Below are 24715 nucleotides of genomic sequence, written 5' to 3' on the forward strand. Positions count from 1 at the left end.
GGGCTCACAGGCTTATTATCAGTCCACCTCTCTCCCTAAATATCTCACACTGTCTCCTCATCCCTCTTATTGTTTTCTCAAACAGTAATTTGCTTGATAATTTGAAATGAGCTTGTCAGCAGGATTTTCTGTGCAGTCTTTCATATATTGTGTCCACATTTATGCACGAGCATGAGCATCTCAGTTTTCGATTCTTGTTTGTCTGCAGCTTTTCAGTGTTTGTAATCAGATTAGCATCTCAGCCCATCTCTGTGTACAATGCATGTGCATCAAGAGCGCTTGCACAACACATCTGCAAGAATCACCAGATTTCTCTCCCGGTCTTCTCTCTCCGACTCTCCCTCCGACTCTCTCTCTGTCTTTGCCTGCCTGTAGCCGTATCTCAGGAGATAGACATCTTATCTGATAACCACTTTGTTGTTCCTTTCTTCTTAGCCAGGCTTGACTGTGTGGAAAGGAAATCGGTGGGAGTCTTAATCGTGTGTTTATGGAAGCAGATAAGATTTTATATTTTGTAGAGGGGTTTGCTTATCTGTCTTTTCATCTCTGCCTGTTGTCACAGAAATTGTTCTTTCTCTTTACGTGCACAATGCCAGCCTTGTGCAGGAAGTCGTCAACAGTATGTGTCCGACTGTTTATCTGCGTTTGAAGTTGACAGCTTTTCTCAGCAGTGAGTGACAACAGAGAAATCGCAGACAGCACACCTCTCTAACGTAACCTGCACATACAAGCACACTGTACAAGCTCCATTCGGGTTGTTTGTTTTGAGATGAGTGTTCAGTTGCAGGCACAGTCATGCAGAAAGCTCAGCGTGTTGGCCGGGCCTTTTCACACAAAGCCTAGCCTACTGATTGACTTGTGTTCAACTTTTCCATGCTAATCTGAATCTGAATGTGTAAAGTAATTAAAATGTGTGTTTGTGTCTGTGATTCTTTCAGTTGCCTGTCTCCATGGCTATGATGAGTCCGCAGATGATCACTCCACAGCAGATGCAACAGCTCTTGTCTCCCCCTCAGCTCCAGGCCCTGCTGCAGCAACAGCAAGCTTTGATGCTACAGCAGGTAACATACAAGCACACACACACACACACACACACACACACACACACACACACACACACACACACACTCACTTGTGTGAGGGCCCCTGTCTGCAGGCACACACTTGTATACACACACACAAACACACGCACAAATTTAGCATCAGCTTTAGTGAATCATCATGATTCCGGAGTGTATGTTCATGCCCAGCAGGTGATAGAGGTGTTGCCATGTCGACAAAAAAACAATAAACACTCTTCATCTACAAGATATCTGTCAAATAATCAGCCACACCAACCTTGTGACCTTCTACCTACACAAGGGAAACACACACATGCACAAACCCAATAAAGGCTGTAAAGAGAACTATTAACCGAGATAGGGATAGTGGAGTAATTGTGGCACAGGAGATGACTTTAAAACACACACACACGCACACGCAAGTCAATGCCAGAGCAGATAGATTTAATAAGGAGACGTAGCTTTAGGCGAATATAAATTGCAGTGGTAAGATCTGACAACATGTATCATAATGGAAATGGGAAATGTGCTGGCTTTCTGGAAACAAGACATGCAGACGGTTTAGAACCTCTTCACCAGCCCCTTTTTCCTGTAACGAGGAAAAAAGAGAGGGGGGTGTTGATAATGCACATGCACACACACATGCACATACACACACACACACACACATTACACTCCCGCTATTAAAACCACTGAGTTTAACATTGCTCTCCCACTTAATTAACCACAGTATGGACTTGCTCTTAGTGTATATCTGCGAATCAGGCACTTTTACCCACAGACACATACACACACACACACACATGCACATACACACACACACACACACACACACACACACACACACACAGAACAATCAACCAACATATCACTCACTGGAGCATTAAATTTCATATCCCCATGGCAATACAGCATTGTGTAAGAGTGTGTAAGAAAGGTTTTACGGACCACTGCTGCACAGAAAGTTGTGTTTGCGTGGCTAGTCTGTGGATTTGAAAATGTGTTTGTGTGCACGTGTTTTAACCTTTAAGTCTCCCCTAACCTTTATTTATGCCGCAGCTGCTCCGCCTTTCTTTCTTTGGTGTGTTCACTAGAGTCAAGGTCATGGTAATAGGGTGGAGAGGTGAGTGCTTCCCTTACACATGCTCTTAATGCACAGAGCCACTGAATCAAATCATTAAAAGACCTTAATTATCACTTAATTATTCCCTCAACTCACCACTCTCCAGCCAAGTGTGCTTGTGGGTGTGTGAGTACGAGTACACGCTTTCATTTGTCTGTGTGATGAGGAGGCGATCAGGGCTAGTGACGCGGAAAAGAGAGATTAACTCCGCCTAAGGAGCGATAAAAAGAAAGTAAAGACAGATGGAAAAGAAAGAGCAGCAAGAAGGAATGAGTCCTGCATTTAAAAAAAATTATAGAGGGAACATCGTACTACAACACCACAGTAAATTATACTAGGTTGAAGCTATGCCTTGGATAATATTGAAACTGAAAATGTAAATCAATTTTGCAAATAAAATGAAAATAAAAGAGTGGGACCATTACGTTCCACGGGGTGCGTTGTGAGGATGTGTGCAGGCAGCGGAGTGCAGTCTACTCACTGCCGGGTCAGACAGATGAGAGACTGAGGCAACTGCTGCACTGTGAAGTCATTCTCCGCCGTAAAGCCTCTTTGAACATTTGATGCAGCATGAAACAAAGACAAACTGCAGACAGACACCTGTGTGAGCCGTTCTCCAGATATAACCACCGCCAGCATGCACACACGCACACACTGTACGGTCAGTGTGAGTTTTCCTGCCCGCCTTGCTCTCCTCTCAGCAAGATTAGAATCTTAATGGCGCTTCCTGGAAAAATTAATGAACTCAAACAAAAACAGAGAAGCTGTGGCCAGTCAGAGGAGTTTGTGTGTGCAAGTGTTATGTGTGTTTCCATTAAAAAACCTGACTGCAATGCTAAATTCTGTACTTTTAATTTATGGCATTTGGCGTTGTAGTCAAGTTAATTCCAGAAGAAAGTCTGGATGACTTGCAGACATGAAAATGCTTAAGGTGAAAATCTCACAGGAGTGTCAGTAAAAAAAAAAGAAAAACTCCCTTTCCTCAGAGTCCATCAAACTGTTACTGTGGTGACAGCCTATGAATATAACATATAATAATCATACCTTACCTGGGGCCACTCCTTTAACTGCACATGCAATAGAAACAACCCATTTAAGATTGACAGACTCCAAACCCTCAGCCATACAGAGTAGACGTGTACACACACACACACAGTCCCAGCAGGTGTTTTGTGACAGCAGCACAGTAAATGAATCAAGAGTGAACCTAAAGTATTCACAGAGGACTATCGCCCCAGGCATTTTCCCCATAGGCTTAGAGTGGTCTTGTTCAGTCAAGCAGATTTGTGTGTGTGTTTGTGTGTGTCAAGAGAAAAAGCTCTATTTTCCATATTTTCTGGTTATGTAAGCTCCTCTTTAATTGGCGTGATGCAGGTGTAATTCAGGTCGTGCATTGTGCCACAGTTGGATCGTTCTACCCGGCAGTTGTGAATAGCGTCATGCAGTAGCTTTGTTAAACAGAATCACCTTACAACACTAACCCCACACACCATAATAGCTTCATAATATTCTTCGGCTGCATTTGAGCCGTCTGTGTTTGCTTGTTGCTTGCGGTTTGGCAAGAAACCAAACACACTGCCACAACAATAAACTGCAGCCTTCACCAAAAGGCACTGGAACACAGTGCGACTGCATTCCTCGAGACTCCTTTTTCAAGTCCTGGTGTCTGTTGGGACAAGGAGATATCGTTGAGGTTGATACAAAGTGACTCACTCGCCTCATACTTCCTTCTCACCCACCACCATGCTCCTTGTCTTTCTCCTTCCCACCCTCACCCCCTGCCTCCACCTTCTCTGTGTCTGTCTCCAGTTACAGGAGTACTACAAAAAGCAGCAGGAGCAGTTGCATATCCAGCTTCTGACTCAGCAGCAGCAGCATCAGCAGCAGCAGCAGCAGCAGCAGCAACAGCAGCAGCAGCAGCAGCACGCTGGGAAACAAGCAGCGAAAGAGGTGAACTTCACCAACACACTCACTCAGCTCAAGTACACTCCCCAAGTGCACGAGTGCCCTCAAACACAGTGCAAGTGGTTGACATAGGAGCCGGCAGAAGGATGACATCAACATCTAATGTATAGGATGTGGAACATGTGGGCTCTCTTCATTCTCTCTTTCTCTGCTCTCATTCTCCGTTTTTCTACTAGAGCCTGACGATAAACCACTGACAACTAGAAACTGCCTCTGCCAAGGCCCAACAGTCCCCTTATGAAACCTCATTTAAATTCAATGCAACCAGATTTTTATTTGGATCTGCACCAAATTGTACACACTCAGAACTATCATACCCATAAACATTCTTGATTTGTTCCATTAAAAACCATGAATTATGAATGAAAATAGTAATAAAACAAAAGAAACTAAATTGAATCGGTTCTTCCTCTGCTCATGCCCCACCACTCTAAACAATTTGTCGAAAATATGTTGAGAAGTTTTTGCATTTCCTCCGAACAAACAAACACGGATGTAAACATGCTCCATCCTTGCAAGAGGTAATACTTATGCATAGTGCAGACAATGTGAGGAGGTATAACAAATGTGAGGAGGTATATCAAAACCTCGACATTCACTCAAGAGCAAAAAAAATCTGCATTTAAACTTAAAAAGATATAATTTGAAATATAATTGTAATAATCGTATTAAGTCATATTTGGTCAGAGCACTCAGCACTATTCTCTACTTTATTGTTTTATGTACAGCTTGTCTAAAAACAAGGATCAATCGATATGGATTTCCACCATTTTTAGAAAGTTGCGCTATAAGCCCAACACTCACTACCCTGCCGGGGTGTTCATTAGCATGCCTTCAGCTCTAAGCCCGAGGTGAAATCTCTCTGTAGGAGGGGTTTGCCACCCTTTTAATTGTCAATTAACCCCGCCAGCACGAGGAGCCTCCTTTGCTCTCACTTTCTCTCTCTAATACACACACGCACACGCACACACAAATATGCATGAACACCAGGTTTTAACCACAGCTGTGGTACAGTAGGATAACAGAGGATCAACTAGGATCACAACGTGGCACAACAAAGAGGATTCCAATCGATCAGACAAGATTACTGTCATAACCTGTGTGTGTGTGTGTGGGGGGGGGGGGGGGGGCGTACATGTCGAATCCTCATTCACCAAAAATTGCTGAACACACACAGAGGACAGACTTGAAGGCGATAAACCTCCTGAGACAATGCTGATAAACGCATGAGGAGACACATCCTAGATTCCCCCTTTCCTCCTCCTCTCATTCACCCCCCATCTCTCCCAGTAGGCAGACTCCCCCACCACCCTACCCCACAAACCCCCTCACCGACAGCGGTCAGACAACTCAACCGTGACCACAGCAAACCAGTTGTGGTTGACTTGCATGTTGAGAGGGTGTCTGAATCGCTTTTCCCCCTTTTTTTTCTCCCTTGCGCTCTTTCGCTGTCCCAGTTTTCAGGTTTGTTGTCCTGTAACAACTAGACAAGTGCAAACATTGGTCACACAGCTACACATACATGCAGAGAGGGAGAGGCTTGATGTGCGATGGTTCACTGCACAAACACACACACACTTGGGGGAATATGCCTCCCTACAGAGCTGCACGCAGCTGATATGACTAAGGCCATTTCCATCAGTCAGTGTTTCTCAGTCGCTGCGAGCCATCAGTCACACCTTTTTAGTCGACTCTCACCTCTCAGGTGTCCTTATAGACTGTAGAGGGGGAGAGGGTGGTTTTCAATGTAAGGCTTGAGCTGTTCCTAAGCCTCCAAGTAGATGAGATAATCTTGTTGTATTTGAAGACGTAAATTAATCCAGTTTAAAGCACATAGGTTTCAGCACCTTCTAGCAAACCTTTAGCAAACTCAAAAAAGGGGAGAGAAGTTGACAGAGGAGACAGTAGAGGAAGGAGCGAGAGTAAAACAGAAAACCTCTCCTTTGCTGTTTGGAGTTTGTGTATGAGTGGCCGTGACTTTTTACTCTTTCCCCTCTTTTCTGCAATTCCTCTCCACTTTCTTGTCTGAATGGAAGTGATGAACTGAAAGCAATAGTGTATGTATGTGTGTGTTGAGTCCGTGTTCGTGTGTGTGAGTCGCCGATGCATTTGGGACTGGTCAGGAGTCAGCTTAATGAAGTGACTCTGACCATCACAAAAGATGTGTGCATGTGTATGTGTGTCTGTCAGTGTCCATCCATAGTGTGTGTGTGTGTGTGTGTGTGTGTGTGTGTGTGTGTGTGTGTGTGTGTGTGTGTGTGTGTGTGTGTGTGTGTGTTTGTGTGTGTGTGCGCGCGTCTTTGTGACTGGCAGGCTCAGACAGTGTGTGATGTGCTCATAAATCACATTGACAGCCTGTTACTGCGCTAGCTTTGGCCACTCAGCCACAGCTAATGTAAACAGAACACAGGCACACACACACACACACACAATGTGTGCTTTAAAGAACCATGGTCATATCTCTGGAGGGAATGAGAGACAGATGGGGGAGTGGTAGAAATAAAATAGACGGACAAGTAGAAAAGGGGGATAAGACGTCTGGAAAGAGAGGAGGAAAAAGAGGCTCAGTTCATTTAGAACACTCGGATCATGATAAACCATTTACTGCATCAAATGAGGATTTGGCTGTTCCCTCCAGCGAACTGCACTCGACCACTACACCACTTAACTGTGGCAAAGCCAGAGCGGTGCATGTTTCCTAATTAGACTGTAGTTACAATGCAACAGACACTGATCTTCTCAACCTTCACACTGTTGAACTAGAATGGCACACAGGAGAATACATACCATAATATTCCCCTTCGGAAACCACATCTAAAGTCACTAGATCTGGATTTTTATTTGGATCTGGGCCAAATTTTACACAGCGGTGCCTTGGTCGTGCCCCAACTCTGCACAAAACTTAATGGAAATCAGTTGACTATAGCTTTTGTGTTATCCAAACAAACAAAAAAACAAACACAGACAAATACATAACCTCCTTGGAGGAGATCATAAAGTGAATGGAAAATGCAGTATGTGAAAGCCCCATGTCGTTGACAGGAACAGGGATTGACTGTGATTCATATGAATAGAAATCCGGACTTAGACTGTTTGGTTGTCTAAGGTCTATTAATGTCTATTCCAATCATATTGTCTCAATTTGAGCACTTCCTATGGAGTCCAGAATTAAATAAAAAATTTCATTTTCTGAGTGTTTGACTGAAAATGGTAATAGCTACTAAAGCACCTGAAGTTTATAATATTTTCAGAGAATTGGAAAAAGAATTTGGTGGCTCTTTATTCATCTCTTCCATCTTCCCTAATATATGCTTGTCTGTTTCAATTGAAGTCAGATTCCCAACAAATAGTACAAGTAGTAACATATTTTTATTCACTTAAAGCTAAAACCAAGTTAAATCAAACCATCGTAAGGGGCAACAAATATCCCCCCCACACACACACACACACAAACACAAACATGCTGCCATCACACTTCTTCTCCCCAGGCACTAAGTCTGAAAGGAAGTGACCTATCTGCCCTTCCTGTGAGTTCCTCTCTGTTCAAAGAGTTCCAGGCTGCCACTTTCTTTCTCACACACACACACACACATACACACACAATGCGCAGTTCCTCAAGTTCTATTTATTTATTTTTCTTCTCCTCTAGTTATCTGGAAGAGATAAAGTCCATCTCTCCCAGGGGTTGGTCAGGGGTTACTTCAAACAGTGCGGCAAAGGCCAGGTCTGCCCCAGACTGTGAGTGCAGGAAAAGGGACATTTATCACTGTAACACACACCGACATTATCGCCACGCGGCATGTAGTCTCTCCTTTGCTCCCTTACCCTCATTCCCCCTCCATCCTGCTTGAATTCAGGGTCGTCATTGTTTTATTACAGGACAAATTTTCACCTCTCGGAATTCTCGCTTAGTTTTTTTTTGGGGGGGGTCAAACCATGTCCAAGACTGGAGGCCTTATTTTAACAAATGCTTCAAAATTCTTCTAAAAAAATGTTTATGTTAGCTCTTCTTTGCTACATGTAAACATATTCCAATCTATTCCTAAAAAATTTACTTTTTAGATTCTGTCCTATCAAAAAAAAAAAAAATAGTTTTGTGTCACAAAGTTACTCACTTATCATCCTAGTTTAAGTCAAGCATCTTAACACAAACAGGAAAAAATACACAAACACTTTTAAAACTTGCCTGGCTCTTGTGTTTTTATCTTATTTTTATTTATTCGATGTCTTACTGTTGGGCTCTTGGCTCTTTTTTTAATCTCTTGATGTATCTTCCCCTATTTAAACTGAATAGCACTTTGGTTAATGTCTACGGTTTTAAAGTGTTTTTTTTTAACAAATGAAACTCAAAATACGTAATGAGAGATATTTCTTTGATATTGTATATAAATCATTTAAATTCTAGATATGAATGCATCTCATTGACAGTATCACTACAGCAATTACCAGAAACAGACTTACTTACTAACTTTTAAATAATTTTTCCTGCTGTCTGTCTCTCTGTCCTCTGGCGAACAGCATTTAGGCAATAAGCAGTTGGCCTTCCAGCAGCAGCTGATCCAGATGCAGCAGCTTCAACAGCAGCACATCCTCAACCTCCAGAGACAAGGACTGGTCCCAATGCAGCCCACCGCTGCCATGCAGTCTCTGCAGCAAGGTAAACACATGCAACATCCACACCATCCATATATATATATACAGACACATAACATTGCCCACATTGTCACAACACCACACACATGGGCCTGCAACCAGTGCCGCATGTGAAGCCTGTTAAGTTAATCAGCCTATAAAAGATAAAAAGAAACCTGATTGGTGGGTTTGTGAAGGTACTCATTTGGATAATAGGTAAAATATGCCACTAAGCCCCCCTGCTCGGTGGTTAGCATGTGCCTGTGCTAGTGTGTTTGCATGTGTGTGTGTACTTGAGATAAGCCAGACACAAGGACATCATCGTTTTGCCATTACTGTGCCCACTGGATTTTTTTTCGTTCCTGTGTGTAACTTCTCCCACAGTTTCTTCAGTTTGTCAGCACAGTTTAACAACGATTAATGTTGACTGTTGACTGGCCCGCCCTTAGTGAGCGTGTGTGTGTGTGTGTGTGTGTGTGTGTCTGTGTCCACTTTAGTCTGCACACAGAAGTGTCCAACACACACACACACACACACACACTTTATCTCACACAGAGAATGCTTGAGGGGTTCTAAAGTAGCCGTAACATTGGTAAAGCGCTGACTGAGTTGACCAAACAGACCAGTTTCCTTCCCTCTGTCTGTCTGTCTGTCTGTCTGTCTGTCTGATCTCTCTCTCTCTCTCTCCCTCTCTCTCTCTCGCTCTCTCTCTCTCTCTCTCTCTCTCTCTCTCTCTCTCTCTCTCTCTCTCTCTCTCTCTCTCTCCTCTTAGTCACATGCACAACCTCGCATATTCTTTTTGAAATCTTAATGTGACAAAACAAAATGTATTCAATCAAATAAATGTAACCTTAAGACAATGCCAAAAAGTGCACTGAAACTTTAGTGTGTGTGTGTGTCTTTTGTAAGTGGAATTATTAGTTTACAGAGGGAAGAGAGAAAATAAAGAAGTGAATACAAATTGAATACTAGGCCACAGTTTTGGAGAGAAGAGTGTAAATTTTTCCAGACAGTTGCAAACACTTGGCTTTTGGAATCTCCTTCTCTTTCTCTCTCTCCCTCCATATCAGAGTGGAATTTCCCTGCAGTGTGATAGAGCCGCTCCATTGTGACGGCTCAGCCAGGCGTGAGCCAGAGCATTCCTCTGGCCAGCCATGCCACACAAACACACAAACACACATTAATAAACACTCACACCGAAACACACATGCACACACACACAAACGCACAGTGCGGACCCGCCTCAAAGGGCTGTTGTGTCCGGTGGGTTAGGTGGGGGTGGTGGGGGTGGTGGGGGCGACATGAGGGGACCTGATATGCTTTTTGTTTAGTACTCTTACAGAATGAAGTAGCTATACATTTCAAAGCCTTCTTTTATCAATGTTAACAAATACAACCGATGGAGAACTTAACAGATTTGAATGAGAATTAAATTGTGAGTATGGACGTTACTATTTCAGCAGGTTTTTTTTCATACACAAAATTTGTATTTGAATTAGATCCAACTTCTTTCTAACCAAAGGCTTCTTCTCGACATATCTCATATGTCAGACATAAATGTGAGACTCCGGGTTTGCACATTTGAAATGTGTGAGTCAGTAACTGTTGGAAAGAGCTCTCTCATATTTTCAAATGTTTTCTATCTGTCAACGAAAGCTGCAGGAAATTGTGAGAGCACATTTTCACCTGAATGTGCAAAAATTGAGATTTTTTTGTTTACAAATCTGTTCCGCTCTCAGCTGCTCACTCCTTAACTTTGCTTGCTTTGCACTTATCTGTAAACTGCTGACTTTTCCCAAAAGCCAGACTCCCTTATTTTTCCAAAGTTTTTTTAGTGGATGCATGTGATATGAGCCAGACTGATAAGTCAGAAGAGGAAACACTTTATCTTACAATCCCTGTTACTACTTTACACTTTCACTCTCTCTGGGCGTGTCCACGGATCGGTCGGATTTCTTGGATAACACACACACACACACACACACACACACACACACACACACACCACCTCATTCTTCCAGAGTGAGAGCTTTTGTTTTGGCGGGACTCCAGAAGAATGCAGACAAAGCAGACATAATATTTGGATTGCTGCAAGGTCTTGGTGTGTGTATGTGCAGATGTGTGTGTGTGTGTATGTGCGTGGTAAGATCCATTGGAGTAGACCGTGGCATTTTTCAGCGTCTCTCTCACTGTGAAATTAGAGCAGAAGTAACCGAGCTGTGACTAGAAGGAGCACAAAGTGTGCAACATCCCTCTTTAAACAAATAGTGGTAGTGACAGCAGTGGTGGTGTTGGTGGACAGTAGCAATTGCCAGCAGAGATTAAGAAATTGCTGAGAAGTCATGGATATCTGGGAAGATAATTATAACAATAACACGCTGAAATTAACCTCCCATCTGTTTTTGTTTGTCTCATTTTCCATTTTCCTCTTTTAACCACTCCCAGGAGACTGTAATAGTTGCATATATTTGATTTGGTTTAGAAAAGTACGTATCTTTACTCCAAGCCATTGTCCGACCAACTTATCATTACCCATATTATTTTTGCCTTAATTAATTCACTTAAGGTAGGGCTGGTATTTTTTTTATTAGATTTTTTGAAATCCTGTTAAGATCCCTAAATATCGTTATCAGAAATACAAGACATAAAGCTTGTGCCCCTGGCCCTTACAGTACTGTAATAAATATGACCGAGCATTTCATTCAGATCAATGTGGGATGATTTTCGAATCATAGGGTTTTGTGTGAAGCCTGCTTTTCGAGGATTACCTAACTTAACTTTAATATCCTATGAGCCTATTCACACTCATAGTGTGAATTTGATTGGGTCATAGTTGAGAAAGTCCCTCTGCTAAGTGCCAAGTGTTTTCCCTCCCTGCAGCGATGTGTCCGTCAGACCTCCAGCAGCTGTGGAAGGAGGTGTCAGGCGTGCAGAGCAGCGAGGAGGCCCTGAAACAGGCAGAGGGCCTGGACTTGAGCACCAACTCTACCTCAGCCTTCCCCAAAGCTGCCAGCGCTCACATCCCACTGCACAGCCTGCACAACGGACAGAGCCACACCCCAAAGAGAGACAGGTACCGAAACTTTTCACACAGTGATGGTGTGTTTGTGTGTGTCCTCTGTGAGACCTCCAGTCTTTCTAAATCACACACCCCTGCTATTTCGTTTTCGACCTGGAACCTTTTTTAGCTGTTCTTCTTTCTTATCCACACTCATAAACGCAAGAACAAAACATGCACATGTGGCATACCACACATCTCCGGGGTGTAAACATCACCTCAGCTCATTTGATAGGAGGTTTGTTGGGCTCAGTGTGCTCTGCAGGAGAAGAGAGGAAAGGATTGTGAATGCAGAGGAGGAGGAGGAGAGAGAGGCGGTGTGTCTGTAGAGATAAATTCCTCAGTGTAATGTGGGCTTGATGAGGGATGCATGTGCCAGGTGTATTTGTAACATGTACTGTATGCTGTGTCAGGCTTGTGTTCTCCCAAGGCTGTATTGGCTGCTCATGGGTTTGTCTCCATCTTTAAGAGCCAGACTGTTTGAGTGGATATCCTCCTTCACCAAGGCAGACAGCGGAGATGACCATGTCCCCCTTTACTCCAAAGGAAGCCAACCCCCCAGCCAGTGAGTAGCCTGTTCACACTCAAACATTCACACACATATCAGTGGAACAGACAGAGAGACGTGCTATGGGAGGCTGGTCTGAAGTGTCCTTTAGCACTGATTCACTGCTTGCTTCTATGCCCTTTGTTGACCCTAACCTTTGACCTCATTTTGGAGTAAGTCGACATGGGTCAGCAAATATTAATTAAAAGAGCTTTTAATAATTGATCAAATATGTCAAACACTGTCACGCAACAGCCACAGTGTGCCTCTGGTATCCCGACAGATTTAAACTATAGTAGATCACAAAGGGTGTAGCATTAGTGTGTTAGTCTGCTAAGCAAATGCATGGCTGATGTGGACGAGAATGTGGTCGCCAGAAGTTTGTCATGTCTGCTGTCTGAGCTGCTTCTGCTTTGACTCAACCACAGCCAGCGCATGCATACACACGAAACACACACGTGCAGCTGCACACATGCACACACACAGCTCCAACCTCAGCCGGCACATATGATCAGAAAGAGGCGAAAAAGGAAAGAGACAGGGAGAGAGACATGTTTCCATCTGCGAGACAAATGGTTTCTGTTAGACAACCTTCTGATGTTGATTTGGGAGAATCCCCATCCCAGTGCTCACACGCGCATGCACACACACACACACACACAGTCATGTAAATATACGTGGAGACAGCAATCGCCGGCGAAGATCCAGGTCTGAACCACATGTGCTACTGGACCTGCTGCACACACATGCACATGCACATACACATGTGCACATGCACGGATACACTTATTTTACCCAGGGCCCAAAACCACGCCTGGCCCTGTCTTTCATCATCACACACACACATATACAAATATACAAACACTCAAAAATATACACAGATGTACACACATGCGCACACACACATAACCTCACCACAAAAGAACAACCAGCACATGACGGCAGCCGCCGCCAATCAGTCATGGCTGGTTGGTCCTGTGCCGACTCTGTGTCAACTCCTGAAACATAAGAACACACACCAACACTAACACACTCTTGCACCACACACGCCAAGGACAGAAAGACAGGTCATGGACTTCAAAATGTGCCTCTGAGGTTGCTGGAGCAATTCCCTTATTTGCCTGGCTTCTGTAACTGACCCCACTTTGCTCTATCCTTCTCTCTCTGCACTTGGCTTTGTGAGCTGTACAAACTAATGACTGCTAACCAGACTCAGATGGTTGCATTGATGCTGTTGCTGTAGTCGGTTTTGCATGTGTGTGTGTGTGTGTGTGTTTGTGCACGAGAGTGTGGCACATTAATGCTGCTTAATCTAAGTATTCGCTTTATGTTTTATGGATATAATTCAGCATCTGTTTAACTGTCTCTTTGTCCACAGTCATGAGGAACATGCAGGCTCCCATCCACTTTACGGCCATGGAGAGTGTAAATGGCCCGGCTGTGAAGCACTGTGTGAGGACATGGGACAGTTCATCAAGTAAGTAAAATATTATTCAAAGTATAATGTGTCAGGGTTATACATTAATACAATCCCACTATGCAATCCAAAATAAATGCATTATTTTTTGATACTAAGGTCTCAGAAGAGTTTAATAATATTACTATTTAAATTCAAACTAGAATGCCACTCAGTAGAGCACATACACCCACCAAGGCCCAACAGTCCCCTTATGAAACCACATTTAAATTCACTAGATCTGGGTTTTGGATCTGCACCAAATTTAACATGGTTTGCATATCAGTCCCCTTAAAATGCCAGATTCTTTCATCAACATCTATGAATTATTGTGTGGGAAATCAAGGAAAGTGTTGGAAATCCCCCTATTTCTCAAGTAAAAACAATTGCAACAATATATACACTTGCATTTATCACAAACCCTCCCTTAGACCATATTAAAACGTTCTTCAGTTTTAACACTAAGTTGCAAACACACAATGCCTGGTACTTAAAAAAAAAAAAAAAAACTCAGCAGCACTAGCCCCTAGTATTACTGTAGGAAAGAAAGAGACATGATGCGATCTCTGATTCAGTTTACCTGTAGGCACCGGGGAGGAAGCAGAACAAAGTGAAGCTACAGTATGAGCTTTACGTGGAGATGTCAATCATTGGAGTCTTGCATTACCCCACTGAATCACCAGTTGCCATCTGTTGCATCACATTTCACATTTGCTCTGACGCACATGCACACAGGTACATATACGTTCATGTGTGAAAATTCTTTGTTTTTTCAAGGGATTTATTTTATTCTCTTGTCTTCCTCTTCATACTTTTTTCTCAGCTATATAATATTCATTTGAGTGACTGATTGAGTTTATTTTATTATTTTGCTTTCCTTAATACTCCTAATAAGAGATAGGTCATATGTTCGCCACCCATAGTTTTTTTTGTATTTTGTATATTTTACTCTGAAGGGTCAGACGCATTGTATTTCTGTGTAAATACACAATTATTCTCCATTAGCTCATCCATAAGCACAATGAGTTTCCACATCCATGGTGAACACATGAAACAACCTCTTTCTCACTCATTCCCTCTCTGCTTCCATTTTCTTGCACTTTTCTTCTTCCTCTCCTCCCTCCGTACGTCTTTCATAGCTGTTACTTGCCAGTTTGGAGTCACTGGGGCATGCTGATGTGGTATCTGGCCTTGACACTCTACAGCTACACCTCCTCCACTGTCACACAGTGGACTACCCCGTGGCACTGTGGCTGCTAACAAAGGCTTCCCAAGCCTCTAATGAAGCCCTAAACAAACTCAACCTCTAATTATCTGGAACTTTTAGCTATTTGAGCAATGGAGTTATTAATAAGCCTGGGTGATGAAATATGTACACACACACACACACATGCATAATCACAGCCGTGTGCGTGGTGATTGTGATGGCATCGGACAGTCAGATCAAAGCTCGTAGGCAGGCTGGGAAAGTTTGGAGAGGAAAGCTGTTGTTTGGTGTCTCATTTCACGTAGCCCCGGGGCAGATGGAAGGAGAGAGAGAGAGAGAGGGATAAAGAGAGAGGGAGAGAGAGAGAGTGATAGTGTCTGTGCCTGTGTGTGTGTGTGTGTGTGTAAGAGAGAGAGAGAGAATAAGAGGGAGATGAAAAAAATAGAGGCAGTGACAGATAATTCTGTCAGTCCGACAGTGCGCTCCCTTCCAGCCAGCTTTAGTCATCGCCCCAGGAGAGAAAAGGGTAGAACAGAAGAACAGAGGAGGGGGACACTCCACTATTTGAGGCCTTTCTTCTCCTCTCCTCTTCTTCTCTAACCCACCTCTCCCCCCTCCTCCTCCTCCTCCTCCCTGTCCTCTGGTATAATACTCTGGTTGTGGTCGGTGGAGCTCGGTGTAATGTGGGTTAAAGCCTTGTCTGCCAGCACTCAGAGGAGTAAACAGAGCCTCATTGTCGGGACACATTGAGAAAAAAAAGAAAACTCTGCTACTGTTTATGGCCCAGCTATAGAGAGACAGGAGGGTTTTGGGGGCAGATTTCGTTGGAATGAGTGTGAATCATAGACATTTGGGGAGTTGCGGGGGAAGAGGAGTGGGAAAGGGGGGCAGTGGACAGAAGTGCAAGTGGGAAAGAGGGAGAGAGAGCCTGACCGAGAGTCAAAGAGAGAGAGAGAGAGGGGGAGAGAAGGGTGAGATCATGTTTTTGTTATTATTATCGTGCACTTGTGTTGAGCCGTCTATCTGCCTGGATTAGCCATGCCATGACATCATTGTTTTTGTTTCATTTCCAGTCTTCGCCTGATATTGCCTAACTTTCTACTTTCTCGGAGAAACACACACGCTCACATGCACGCACACTACAAACACACACACATTTCTTGATGTTAAATACACTCTCAGTATAAACAAGTCTAAAACGCAGATTTATGAGGATTACAGGTTAACACCACATGATATCAGAAAAACGGCTCTGATATATTGACACTTATTTATCTCACACAATCATATGAACACACACACCCACACACACTCATACACACAGGACTAGCGGGGGCAACCTGTGAATAACCTTGGCGATGACAGAGGGGAGAGAAAGGGATGAAGGAAGGGAGACAGGGAGGGGTGCGCTGGGAAAGATCAGAAGGTCTCGGGTCCTCCCACATTGGAGGAAACAAACAGCGCCACCATTTACACACACACATTCACACATGCACAGCAGTGTTAATAAGTGGAGTGGAGTTTCGCTAACAGAAAGTCTTAAGATAAGGCTCTGTGTGATAACACATGAGCTCATATCCAGGTGGTTGTCTTAGATCATGCCTCACTGAGCACCAGTGAAGTATACACACACAAAACACAGCTGCTGTGTCCTTCCCTAGACAAAATAAACCTCCAAGATTATGATTTATTTATGTCTTACTGAAACGGCTCGTAGCTCCGTTTGTATAAAAGTCAAAGGGCTGAGTTTTGTTACTTCATCATCCAGTCTGTTGACATGAGTGTAACTGGACTAGCAGCACTTTGATCGTCACATTTATATCTCCCCCTCCCCTTCTCTCCTCCAGGCACTTGAACAATGAGCATGCCCTGGATGACCGCAGCACCGCTCAGTGCCGAGTCCAGATGCAGGTGGTTCAGCAGCTGGAAATACAGGTGAGCTAACACACAGGCTCAAACTAAGACACTTAATTTACATCCGCTCACAAACAAAGTCTTGAGGACTGTTTCAGCCAGTCAATGGCAGTAACTTGTCTGAGGCAGGGCAGAGTTTATGGAGAGCAGTGGAGCTTGTAATTTAAAAGGAGCAGTCGGCAGGGAAGCTGCCATCGCTGCTCCAATTATAAAGCTGCTCCGGTCACCAGCAAGAGAGTGCAAGGCTGAGAGAGGGGAGGAGGGAGAAAGAGGAGAAAAAAGAAAGGGGAGAGAGAGAAAGAGAGCTAGAGACGAGCTAGAAAGTGGAGGACCAGGCTGCACTGCCTCTCTTGTTCTTAAAGTGGTTAATGCACGCAAACCTCTTGAAACATCTGAATGCTCCAGCAAAAGAAAAAAATACCAACACTGGATGAGATGTGAGTAGTAAGTAAGAAAAGTTCCAAAGTGAAGATACTAAACCTGTCCCTTCACACTCGTCTTGACATGGTTTCAAAAAACGGCCCTGAATACTCCATTCACGTCATAGTGTAGTGTGAGGGGGGAGAAGGGGCTTAGAGGGGGGTGGAGCGGGGGCGGCGGCCCAGTATTAGGGTTAGAGTTGTTTGGTGGTGGTAGTAAACAGCGTTTAGCTGAGACCCTCAAGCCACCACCAGGGAACGCAAAGTGACAGAGAGGCAGCTGGTGTCACATCACATCATGATGGACGTCTCTCTCTCCCTAACATGTCACTTCATCCCTCAGCAGTCCACAGGAAGCCCACCACTCTACGCTCCATACACTAACACACCCACACCCAAACGCACATGTACACGCACAAACACACACGCACACACACACACACACACACACACACAGACATACACACATACACAGTCGTGTCTCCATGACTTCCGAGGACATTACATTGACTTACATTGATTTGCTGGAGACTTACTCTAACCGTAACCATAGTTTCTACATGCCTAACCCTTACCCTCACACTGAAGTTATCCTAAACATAATCTTAACCTAAAACTTAACTTAAACCTAACCTTAAAACATGTCTTTAGCTCAAATTTTATGATTTAAGTTAAGAGATCTCCTTTTTTGTCCCTATGAGGAAGACATGTCCCCATAATGTGACTTTGTAAACATCAGTAATAACTGGACCACTCTCACACAGACACACTCACATGCATGCAGCAGCACAGGCACTGTGTTTGAGCTCCTCATATTTGCATGTATGTTAATGAGAAAAATCGGTCTTAGTTTAGGTCCCATGTTTTTGGAGGCTTCAGGTGTGTAAGCATTCACTCTCGCACAAACACACAGGAGGCAGCGTCTCCACAGGTTGTAGCAGGAGCAATTGAAATGGTGCTTTACAATGTCAAACGGGGACGAGTGTGTCTGCAGGCGAGTGTAAGAGTGTGTGAGGGAGAGAGCTCCCGGTGCGGAGGCAGCTACCGCTCACACTTTGCTCTCCACCGAAGGTGTTATTGTAATTGTAAATCAATGTAATTGAGAAAAATGTGATTTCATAAAGATTACCATCCCTGTGTGTTTCGCAGCTGGCGAAAGAGAGTGAGCGACTCCAGGCCATGATGACCCACCTGCACATGCGCCCCTCAGAGCCAAAGCCTTTTAACCAACCTGTGAGTACACCACAGCACCCTGGACCCTACATTACATTACCCCTCAGCCTCTGGCACTGAGCTTCCACTGTTACATCTCATTCACACACAAACTCTTCTTTTATCAGTTTCTTTACTGCTTAACCTTCCCGGGATACGACACTCCTCTTTTCCTGTCTAGCTTGATATCTGCACCCTCTACTGACCAGTGAGGGTTATTATATCATTAATAAATCACAAAGACGACTTTCTGCTTGTCTCGTTCTTCTCTTTTTTCCTCTTCTCTTTGTCCTTCTTGTTTTCTTCCTTCTCACCTCTCTGTCTAAACTTCCCATTATACATCTGTGTTTCAGTCCTCAGAGAACATCATAAATTTCAGCCATTCACAGATTGTGTTGAAGCCCAGATCTGTGTTTGATTCAGCCTGTTCTTTTTAGAGAAAGCTGCTAGAGCAATCGCTCACAGCATTTTTAGTGTGCTGACAAAATGGAACGAAATTTGATGTGATGGTTGTGTGTGTGTGTCTGTGTCCACACTGCTCGGCAAAGTTGTTATTAGGTATCTAATGAATATTTCATTATTCAGATTGACGAGGAGTCTTATTAAAATATGAAGATGTTGAAATTAATTGTCAATTAGAGGTGGAGTGTCTTAATTTGAGGGGATATAAATGGGTGCAGCCGAGTGGCAACGCGTGTGTGTGTGTGTTTGTGTCTACTTTTGTGTGTCTGGGTGATGTGTTGATCACAGGGGGATCAGCTGCCATTAACATCTAATGGGAAATCAGGAAGAGGCGTGTTCTGTCACCACTGGAGACGAGCCTTGGGGTCAGGGATTGGAGGAGGAGGGGCAGGGGAGGAGCGTCAGGAATGGAAACAAAGCTTGGCCTCAATTAACAGGGTTCGACTGTTGCCGTGGTGATGTGGCAGGGTTGCGGCGTTAATGAAGTACCTGTTAAACAGCCCCGCCCCCTCCAGTCAGCTTAAATGGTACGGAGAGGGGGCAGAGGAGAGTCAGAGAGGCAATTCACACATTTTACATACATATAGACAACACATGCACACACATACACACTGTGGCTTTAATTAGTCCTAAGCTAGCATCCCTACAACGGTTTTCCCATAGAGCCTGGGCGCACTGGTATATTTGTGTATGTGTGTGCGTGCGTGTGCAAGGCTCTGCCTAATTGGGCCGTATTAGTCCGTGAAGACTTTGCCATCGCAGAGTGTGTGTGTGTGTGTGTTCCCGTCTTACAAACATGCTGTCGTGTGGTTTTGTTTTTGTAAGCTGAGGGTTAATTGCAGCCAGCGCTGTGTATATAAATATATGTTCATGTTCAGTGTGTGTGATTGTGTATGTGTGGTTCTGTACAAGGATGTGGGTTTGCTTTTTGGAACTGGTAGAGACGGAAATTCACGGGGAATATCAATGGCTTTATTATTTTCTCATGATGATGTGAGTTTACATCAGTAAGTCTTTCTGGATTTAGCTTCCCTACTGCTGTCAGTTAAACAACTTCAAATTGAAGGTCCTGCTGGCCCGTGTAGTTTCATGTCTGTGCTCTATGTTGAACAGAGCATTGGTAGAACCCCAAATATGTCAATATTCTTACACAACTAATCAACGGAACTGTTTAGAAACATTATCCACGAAGATATCTGTTATGTATATGACACAAACAAATCATCTAATGCACTGGTATCACCTGACCCTGATCTTATCTACATGATGCTTCCCTGTTAACAGCACCAGCAGATGGTGAAGCTTTAAACATGAGTGAAGCATCAGTCATATAAATAAAATATTTTTCCCCTAACTAAAACAATTCTTCACACTTTGGACAGAAACAAAAAATGTATTAATCATAGCTAAGGGACACAAAGTCAATTAAGCCCCTTTGATTTGTAATAAAACGTTTCACACTTTTTGAGGCTGATATCAGTCAGCTCAATGTAAATTGATAGATACTGCAATGATTACAATATAAGTACATTGGAAAAAATTGAATTGTTTTGTATATTTAAAAAAATGCAGACATTTCCTTATTTTATTTTAATTATCATAATGATTACATTTTTTGTTCTTGACGTTTTTTATTATATTTGAATGTATTTTTTTTTATTTTATCTAGATTTTTTAGATTATTTTATTTTATGGAATCACACGAATAGAAAAACAATGAACCTGCAGTGGGGGACAAACAAGCTGAATCCTCTCCCTTATTTCTGTGTCTGTCTCTGCCACTCTCCAGCTGAACCTGGCTTCCAGTGGCTCTCTGTTGAAGCGGGACAGCGATGCCTACTCAGAGGGCCTTCAGCACCCCCCCACCTCGGCCGCCACCCCCATCACCCCGCTGCGCCAGGGACCCTCGGTCATCAGCTCCTCCAGCCTGCACTCACACTCCCACTCCCACACGCACGGTGTCGGGCCCATACGGAGGCGCAACTCCGACAAGTATTGCACCCCCATCGCCTCAGGTAGACATTTCCCCTTACCTCACTCAGTGCCATCCTAGTTGTGTCATTATCATATATTATCTAATTATTGATTAAATGATTAATAATAGACTCTAATTATGTTTTTTTTTAAATCCAGCATTAGGTTTTTCTTCTTTTCCACAGTAATTACAGTATGTCTCCATTCAGCCATCACCTTTCATTCATGGCACAATCACTGATGTAGTCTTTCCTGCAGTAAAAAAAAAGAAAAGAAATATAGATATACTGTAGCCCTTAGTTATGATGTCAAGTAGCCAAGCTCAATGCACACTGTTAGATGTTATTTTTTTCAGACACAGTTTTAATATTTTGAACCATTGTATTGATCCTTACTTTTTTTTTATATATGTTGTTTACATTGAATGTTATTTGGTAAATGTTACACCACACACCATAATTTTTAAATATGTAGCTCATCTTACTTAATCCTTACGATGTTTCCTGTTTATTCAGAGCTGGCTCAGAACTGTGAGTTCTACAAGAACGCTGATGTCAGGCCTCCCTTTACCTACGCCTCTCTTATACGTCATGTAAGTCTCCCCTCAGATCCGTTTGCACCATCTCTTCTCTCCATCTGGGATCTCCTCTACATTTTGTCCACTCTCTCTTCCTGTCCTCAGGCCATTCTGGAGTCCCCAGACAGACAGCTGACTCTCAATGAAATCTACAACTGGTTTACACGGAAGTTCGCCTACTTCAGGAGAAACACAGCAACATGGAAGGTAAGGGCGCATCATATACACCCTGACTTTCACTACATCCTTCAAATGGGGCTTAAAAAAATGAACATGCTGATGAGGAGGGCCTCCGCTCTGGTGGAGATGTAACAGGACAGTGTTTTGAGGCAGTGACGGAGAAGAGGATGTGAGGAACTAAAAAACCATCTCATCCCCTCTATGCTTAACTGAGGCAGCTCAGGATCATATTCAGCCGCAGACTTATCCAGCCACGTACCTCAAAGTGCATGGGCGGGCTCCTTTGTGCCATCATAATGAATGCATAACGCCACAGCCCCCCACAGTCTAAGACTCAAATCTTTATATTGCAAATTTATAAAACGGTCTAATATTGTATATAGTATTTCTATTTTTATCTCGTTTATTCTAGGTTTCATTTCATATTTTCTTTCCAGCTACATTTTCTACAAGTGGATCAATATTTTTTTTATCTTATCTTATCTTATCTTATTTACATATATATGCTTATATCAAAATAAACTCAATAATCCCTTTATTAAACCTAAATTCCATTAATGCTGAACCGATATTATGTAAATCCCTCAAGCTCACATTATGCTACAAAAGGTTATTATAAAAAAAGTCAAAATTTAACGATGAAAGATAGAAACCATTTGACTTCAGGCAGTATGTTGAAGTTGTTTAAACGATGGTGAAAATGAGCAACATCGTATTTAGGAAAATGTAAGTTTGGATACGATTCAGACTCAATCGGAGCTTAATGTCTACAAAGTAAATGTGGTCTGTGCCCACTGATGAAGCCTTTCACTAAAGTTGATGCCAGCTGAGAATTGCTCGACCACGATGAGAGAGAGAAAAAATTAACAAAATGAGTGGGCAGGTTATACTGTTATTTTAAACACTGAGGCCATGTGAGTCACTTTGTAGAAAATGGAGTCGCTCAGTGGGCCTAAATGTAATGAAGCCTGTTCTTATAATGATTCAAGAACACACGTGTTCTAGTTCCTCATTCTTCAAACGCTGACTCTGCTCTGCTCTGCAAAAGATATGACTGATTTGACAGTTAATGGTTGTTTCTGGTCTTTAAGAGAAGCTTTCCTGCGTTTCTCCTCGTTCACTCCATCCTTCTTTCTTCCATTCTCCCACTCCGTCTCTCTCCCTATCAGCCATAAACAATTCCCTCACCTCGAACATGGCACATGGAGAGTCGGCCCCGCTCGTCCCAGTAGAGCCACATCTAGCCGTGATAAAGCCTCATTATAGAAATGCACATACAGAGCTGGTGCACACACACACACACACACTGAATTCTTTCCCACACACACTACTGGCCTGATCCCACCATCGTAGGTGCTGACCCATTTCTGAAGAAACCTCACACTAATTTGAGTGTCACTTCCTCCAGAGAGAGGGAAAGGGAGAGAGGTGGGTGGTGGGGGGGGGGGAGGGGCTGAGGAGAGAACCCCGGCCTTCCTCTAATAGCCCCTAAAACCAAGGGAAGGGAGGTGACAGGACGACTGCGTGGTGTGGAGGGGGTTAAGAGAAGGGGGCAGCCAGGAATATCTTTAGTTCCTCATCTGACTTTTATGAATTTTAACTATTAATGTCTGGTGTCTGCTTCCTGCGCCGTTGGCCTCGCAGACCTTTAAATATAGCTTGCCGCGGCCTTATGTATTTATATAGCGGCTCGCCGAGTCAAATAGAGCCGCAGAGATGTATGTCCTTTAATAAGCTGTTATATTTCATGAGGAGAGCAGCGGTGTCAGGGAGTGGAAGTCATTGATCAGAGAAACCGAGGGAAAGAGAATGAGAAAGAGACGAGAGAGAGAGAAAAAGAGAGGGATGATTGAGGGAGGAGGAGAGCTGAGTGTTATTTCAAGGTGCTACATAATGAGATGGAAGCCTGAAAGAAGAGGTTTCATTCTGTTTGTCACTCTTTATTTCTAGATGCACTTGAGGGGTAAATTGATGCCACATGTTAAAATGTAATAAGCAAAAATAATAATTATAGTATGAGTAAAATAACAAGAAAAGCTGTATATAAGAATTAAATTAATGGGATTAAAAATCCAATTAGTACTATATAAGAGGCTTCACTTTGAACTCTAGTGCTGGAACGTAATTCATGCATCTCAATTCTAATACAGTGCTAATATTTTACAGCTTTAGTTGCAAGTTACTTTGTAAATTAAGATACATATCATAGACAACATCATACAAACCCTAGAATTAGAACAACATAACTGTAATTGGGTACTTTGATATTAAAGCATCAGTAGAAATCATACAAAAATATGAAAGACTTTAGCATTAGTAGTCACAGTTTTTCTGGAAAGTTTAGCTTAAATATTGGAATATCAATATTTTCAACGCGCTACCCTTAAGAAAGGAATTTTGATTAAATTTGTTCTGCTGTTCAACACCTTCCCTGTTAAGATATCACTAATTTTATACTTGTTTGAAAATAATGATTTTATTCATCATCCTATCTGCACACATATATTTCTGTTTACAATCATATGCTAGGAGCCCATCCCATCGTGCAACAGGCAGAAACACAACTCAAATATCTCAGATCTCTAATATTTACTGTTTACAATCAACCAGTCAAAAACATTCACCTGCGTCCAGCCCCTTCCCCCCTCTCAGCCTGAGGGAGTGGAGATGAGTGGCACATGTGCTGCGACCCACTGTAAATGACTGCCAATGTTTTAACTGGGAGAATTAGGCTTTCATCACGGAGACGAATGCAAATAGCACTGCAGTAGCACTGGTGTCTGGCGTAAGCGTGTGTGTGTGTGTCTGTATGTGTGTGTGTGTTTGTGTGTTTGCACTGTCAGGGTGGCGGGCAGAGATTGGGGTCAGACTCATTTACAAAACTTAGCATCACAGCTCGGGGGTTGAGGGGATGCGGGGGAGAAAGGG

General features: G+C 43.2%; 1 protein-coding gene across 1 annotated transcript in view; it reads left to right on the plus strand.

Moving 5' to 3' along the window:
• Nucleotides 1–24715, plus strand: part of foxp4 (forkhead box P4) — an 81150-nt gene that overhangs the window by 52175 nt on the left and 4260 nt on the right. Inside the window, exons 4-14 of the mRNA XM_053445290.1 lie at nucleotides 939–1061; nucleotides 3994–4134; nucleotides 8668–8806; nucleotides 11662–11854; nucleotides 12309–12404; nucleotides 13765–13863; nucleotides 16897–16984; nucleotides 18532–18615; nucleotides 20846–21071; nucleotides 21546–21622; nucleotides 21713–21814. Of these exons, the coding sequence (XP_053301265.1) occupies nucleotides 939–1061; nucleotides 3994–4134; nucleotides 8668–8806; nucleotides 11662–11854; nucleotides 12309–12404; nucleotides 13765–13863; nucleotides 16897–16984; nucleotides 18532–18615; nucleotides 20846–21071; nucleotides 21546–21622; nucleotides 21713–21814 (1368 nt within the window). The remainder of the gene's footprint in view (nucleotides 1–938; nucleotides 1062–3993; nucleotides 4135–8667; nucleotides 8807–11661; nucleotides 11855–12308; nucleotides 12405–13764; nucleotides 13864–16896; nucleotides 16985–18531; nucleotides 18616–20845; nucleotides 21072–21545; nucleotides 21623–21712; nucleotides 21815–24715) is intronic.

Source organism: Pleuronectes platessa, chromosome 2 (assembly GCF_947347685.1).
Source record: "Pleuronectes platessa chromosome 2, fPlePla1.1, whole genome shotgun sequence".
NCBI classification, from domain to species: domain Eukaryota; kingdom Metazoa; phylum Chordata; class Actinopteri; order Pleuronectiformes; family Pleuronectidae; genus Pleuronectes; species Pleuronectes platessa.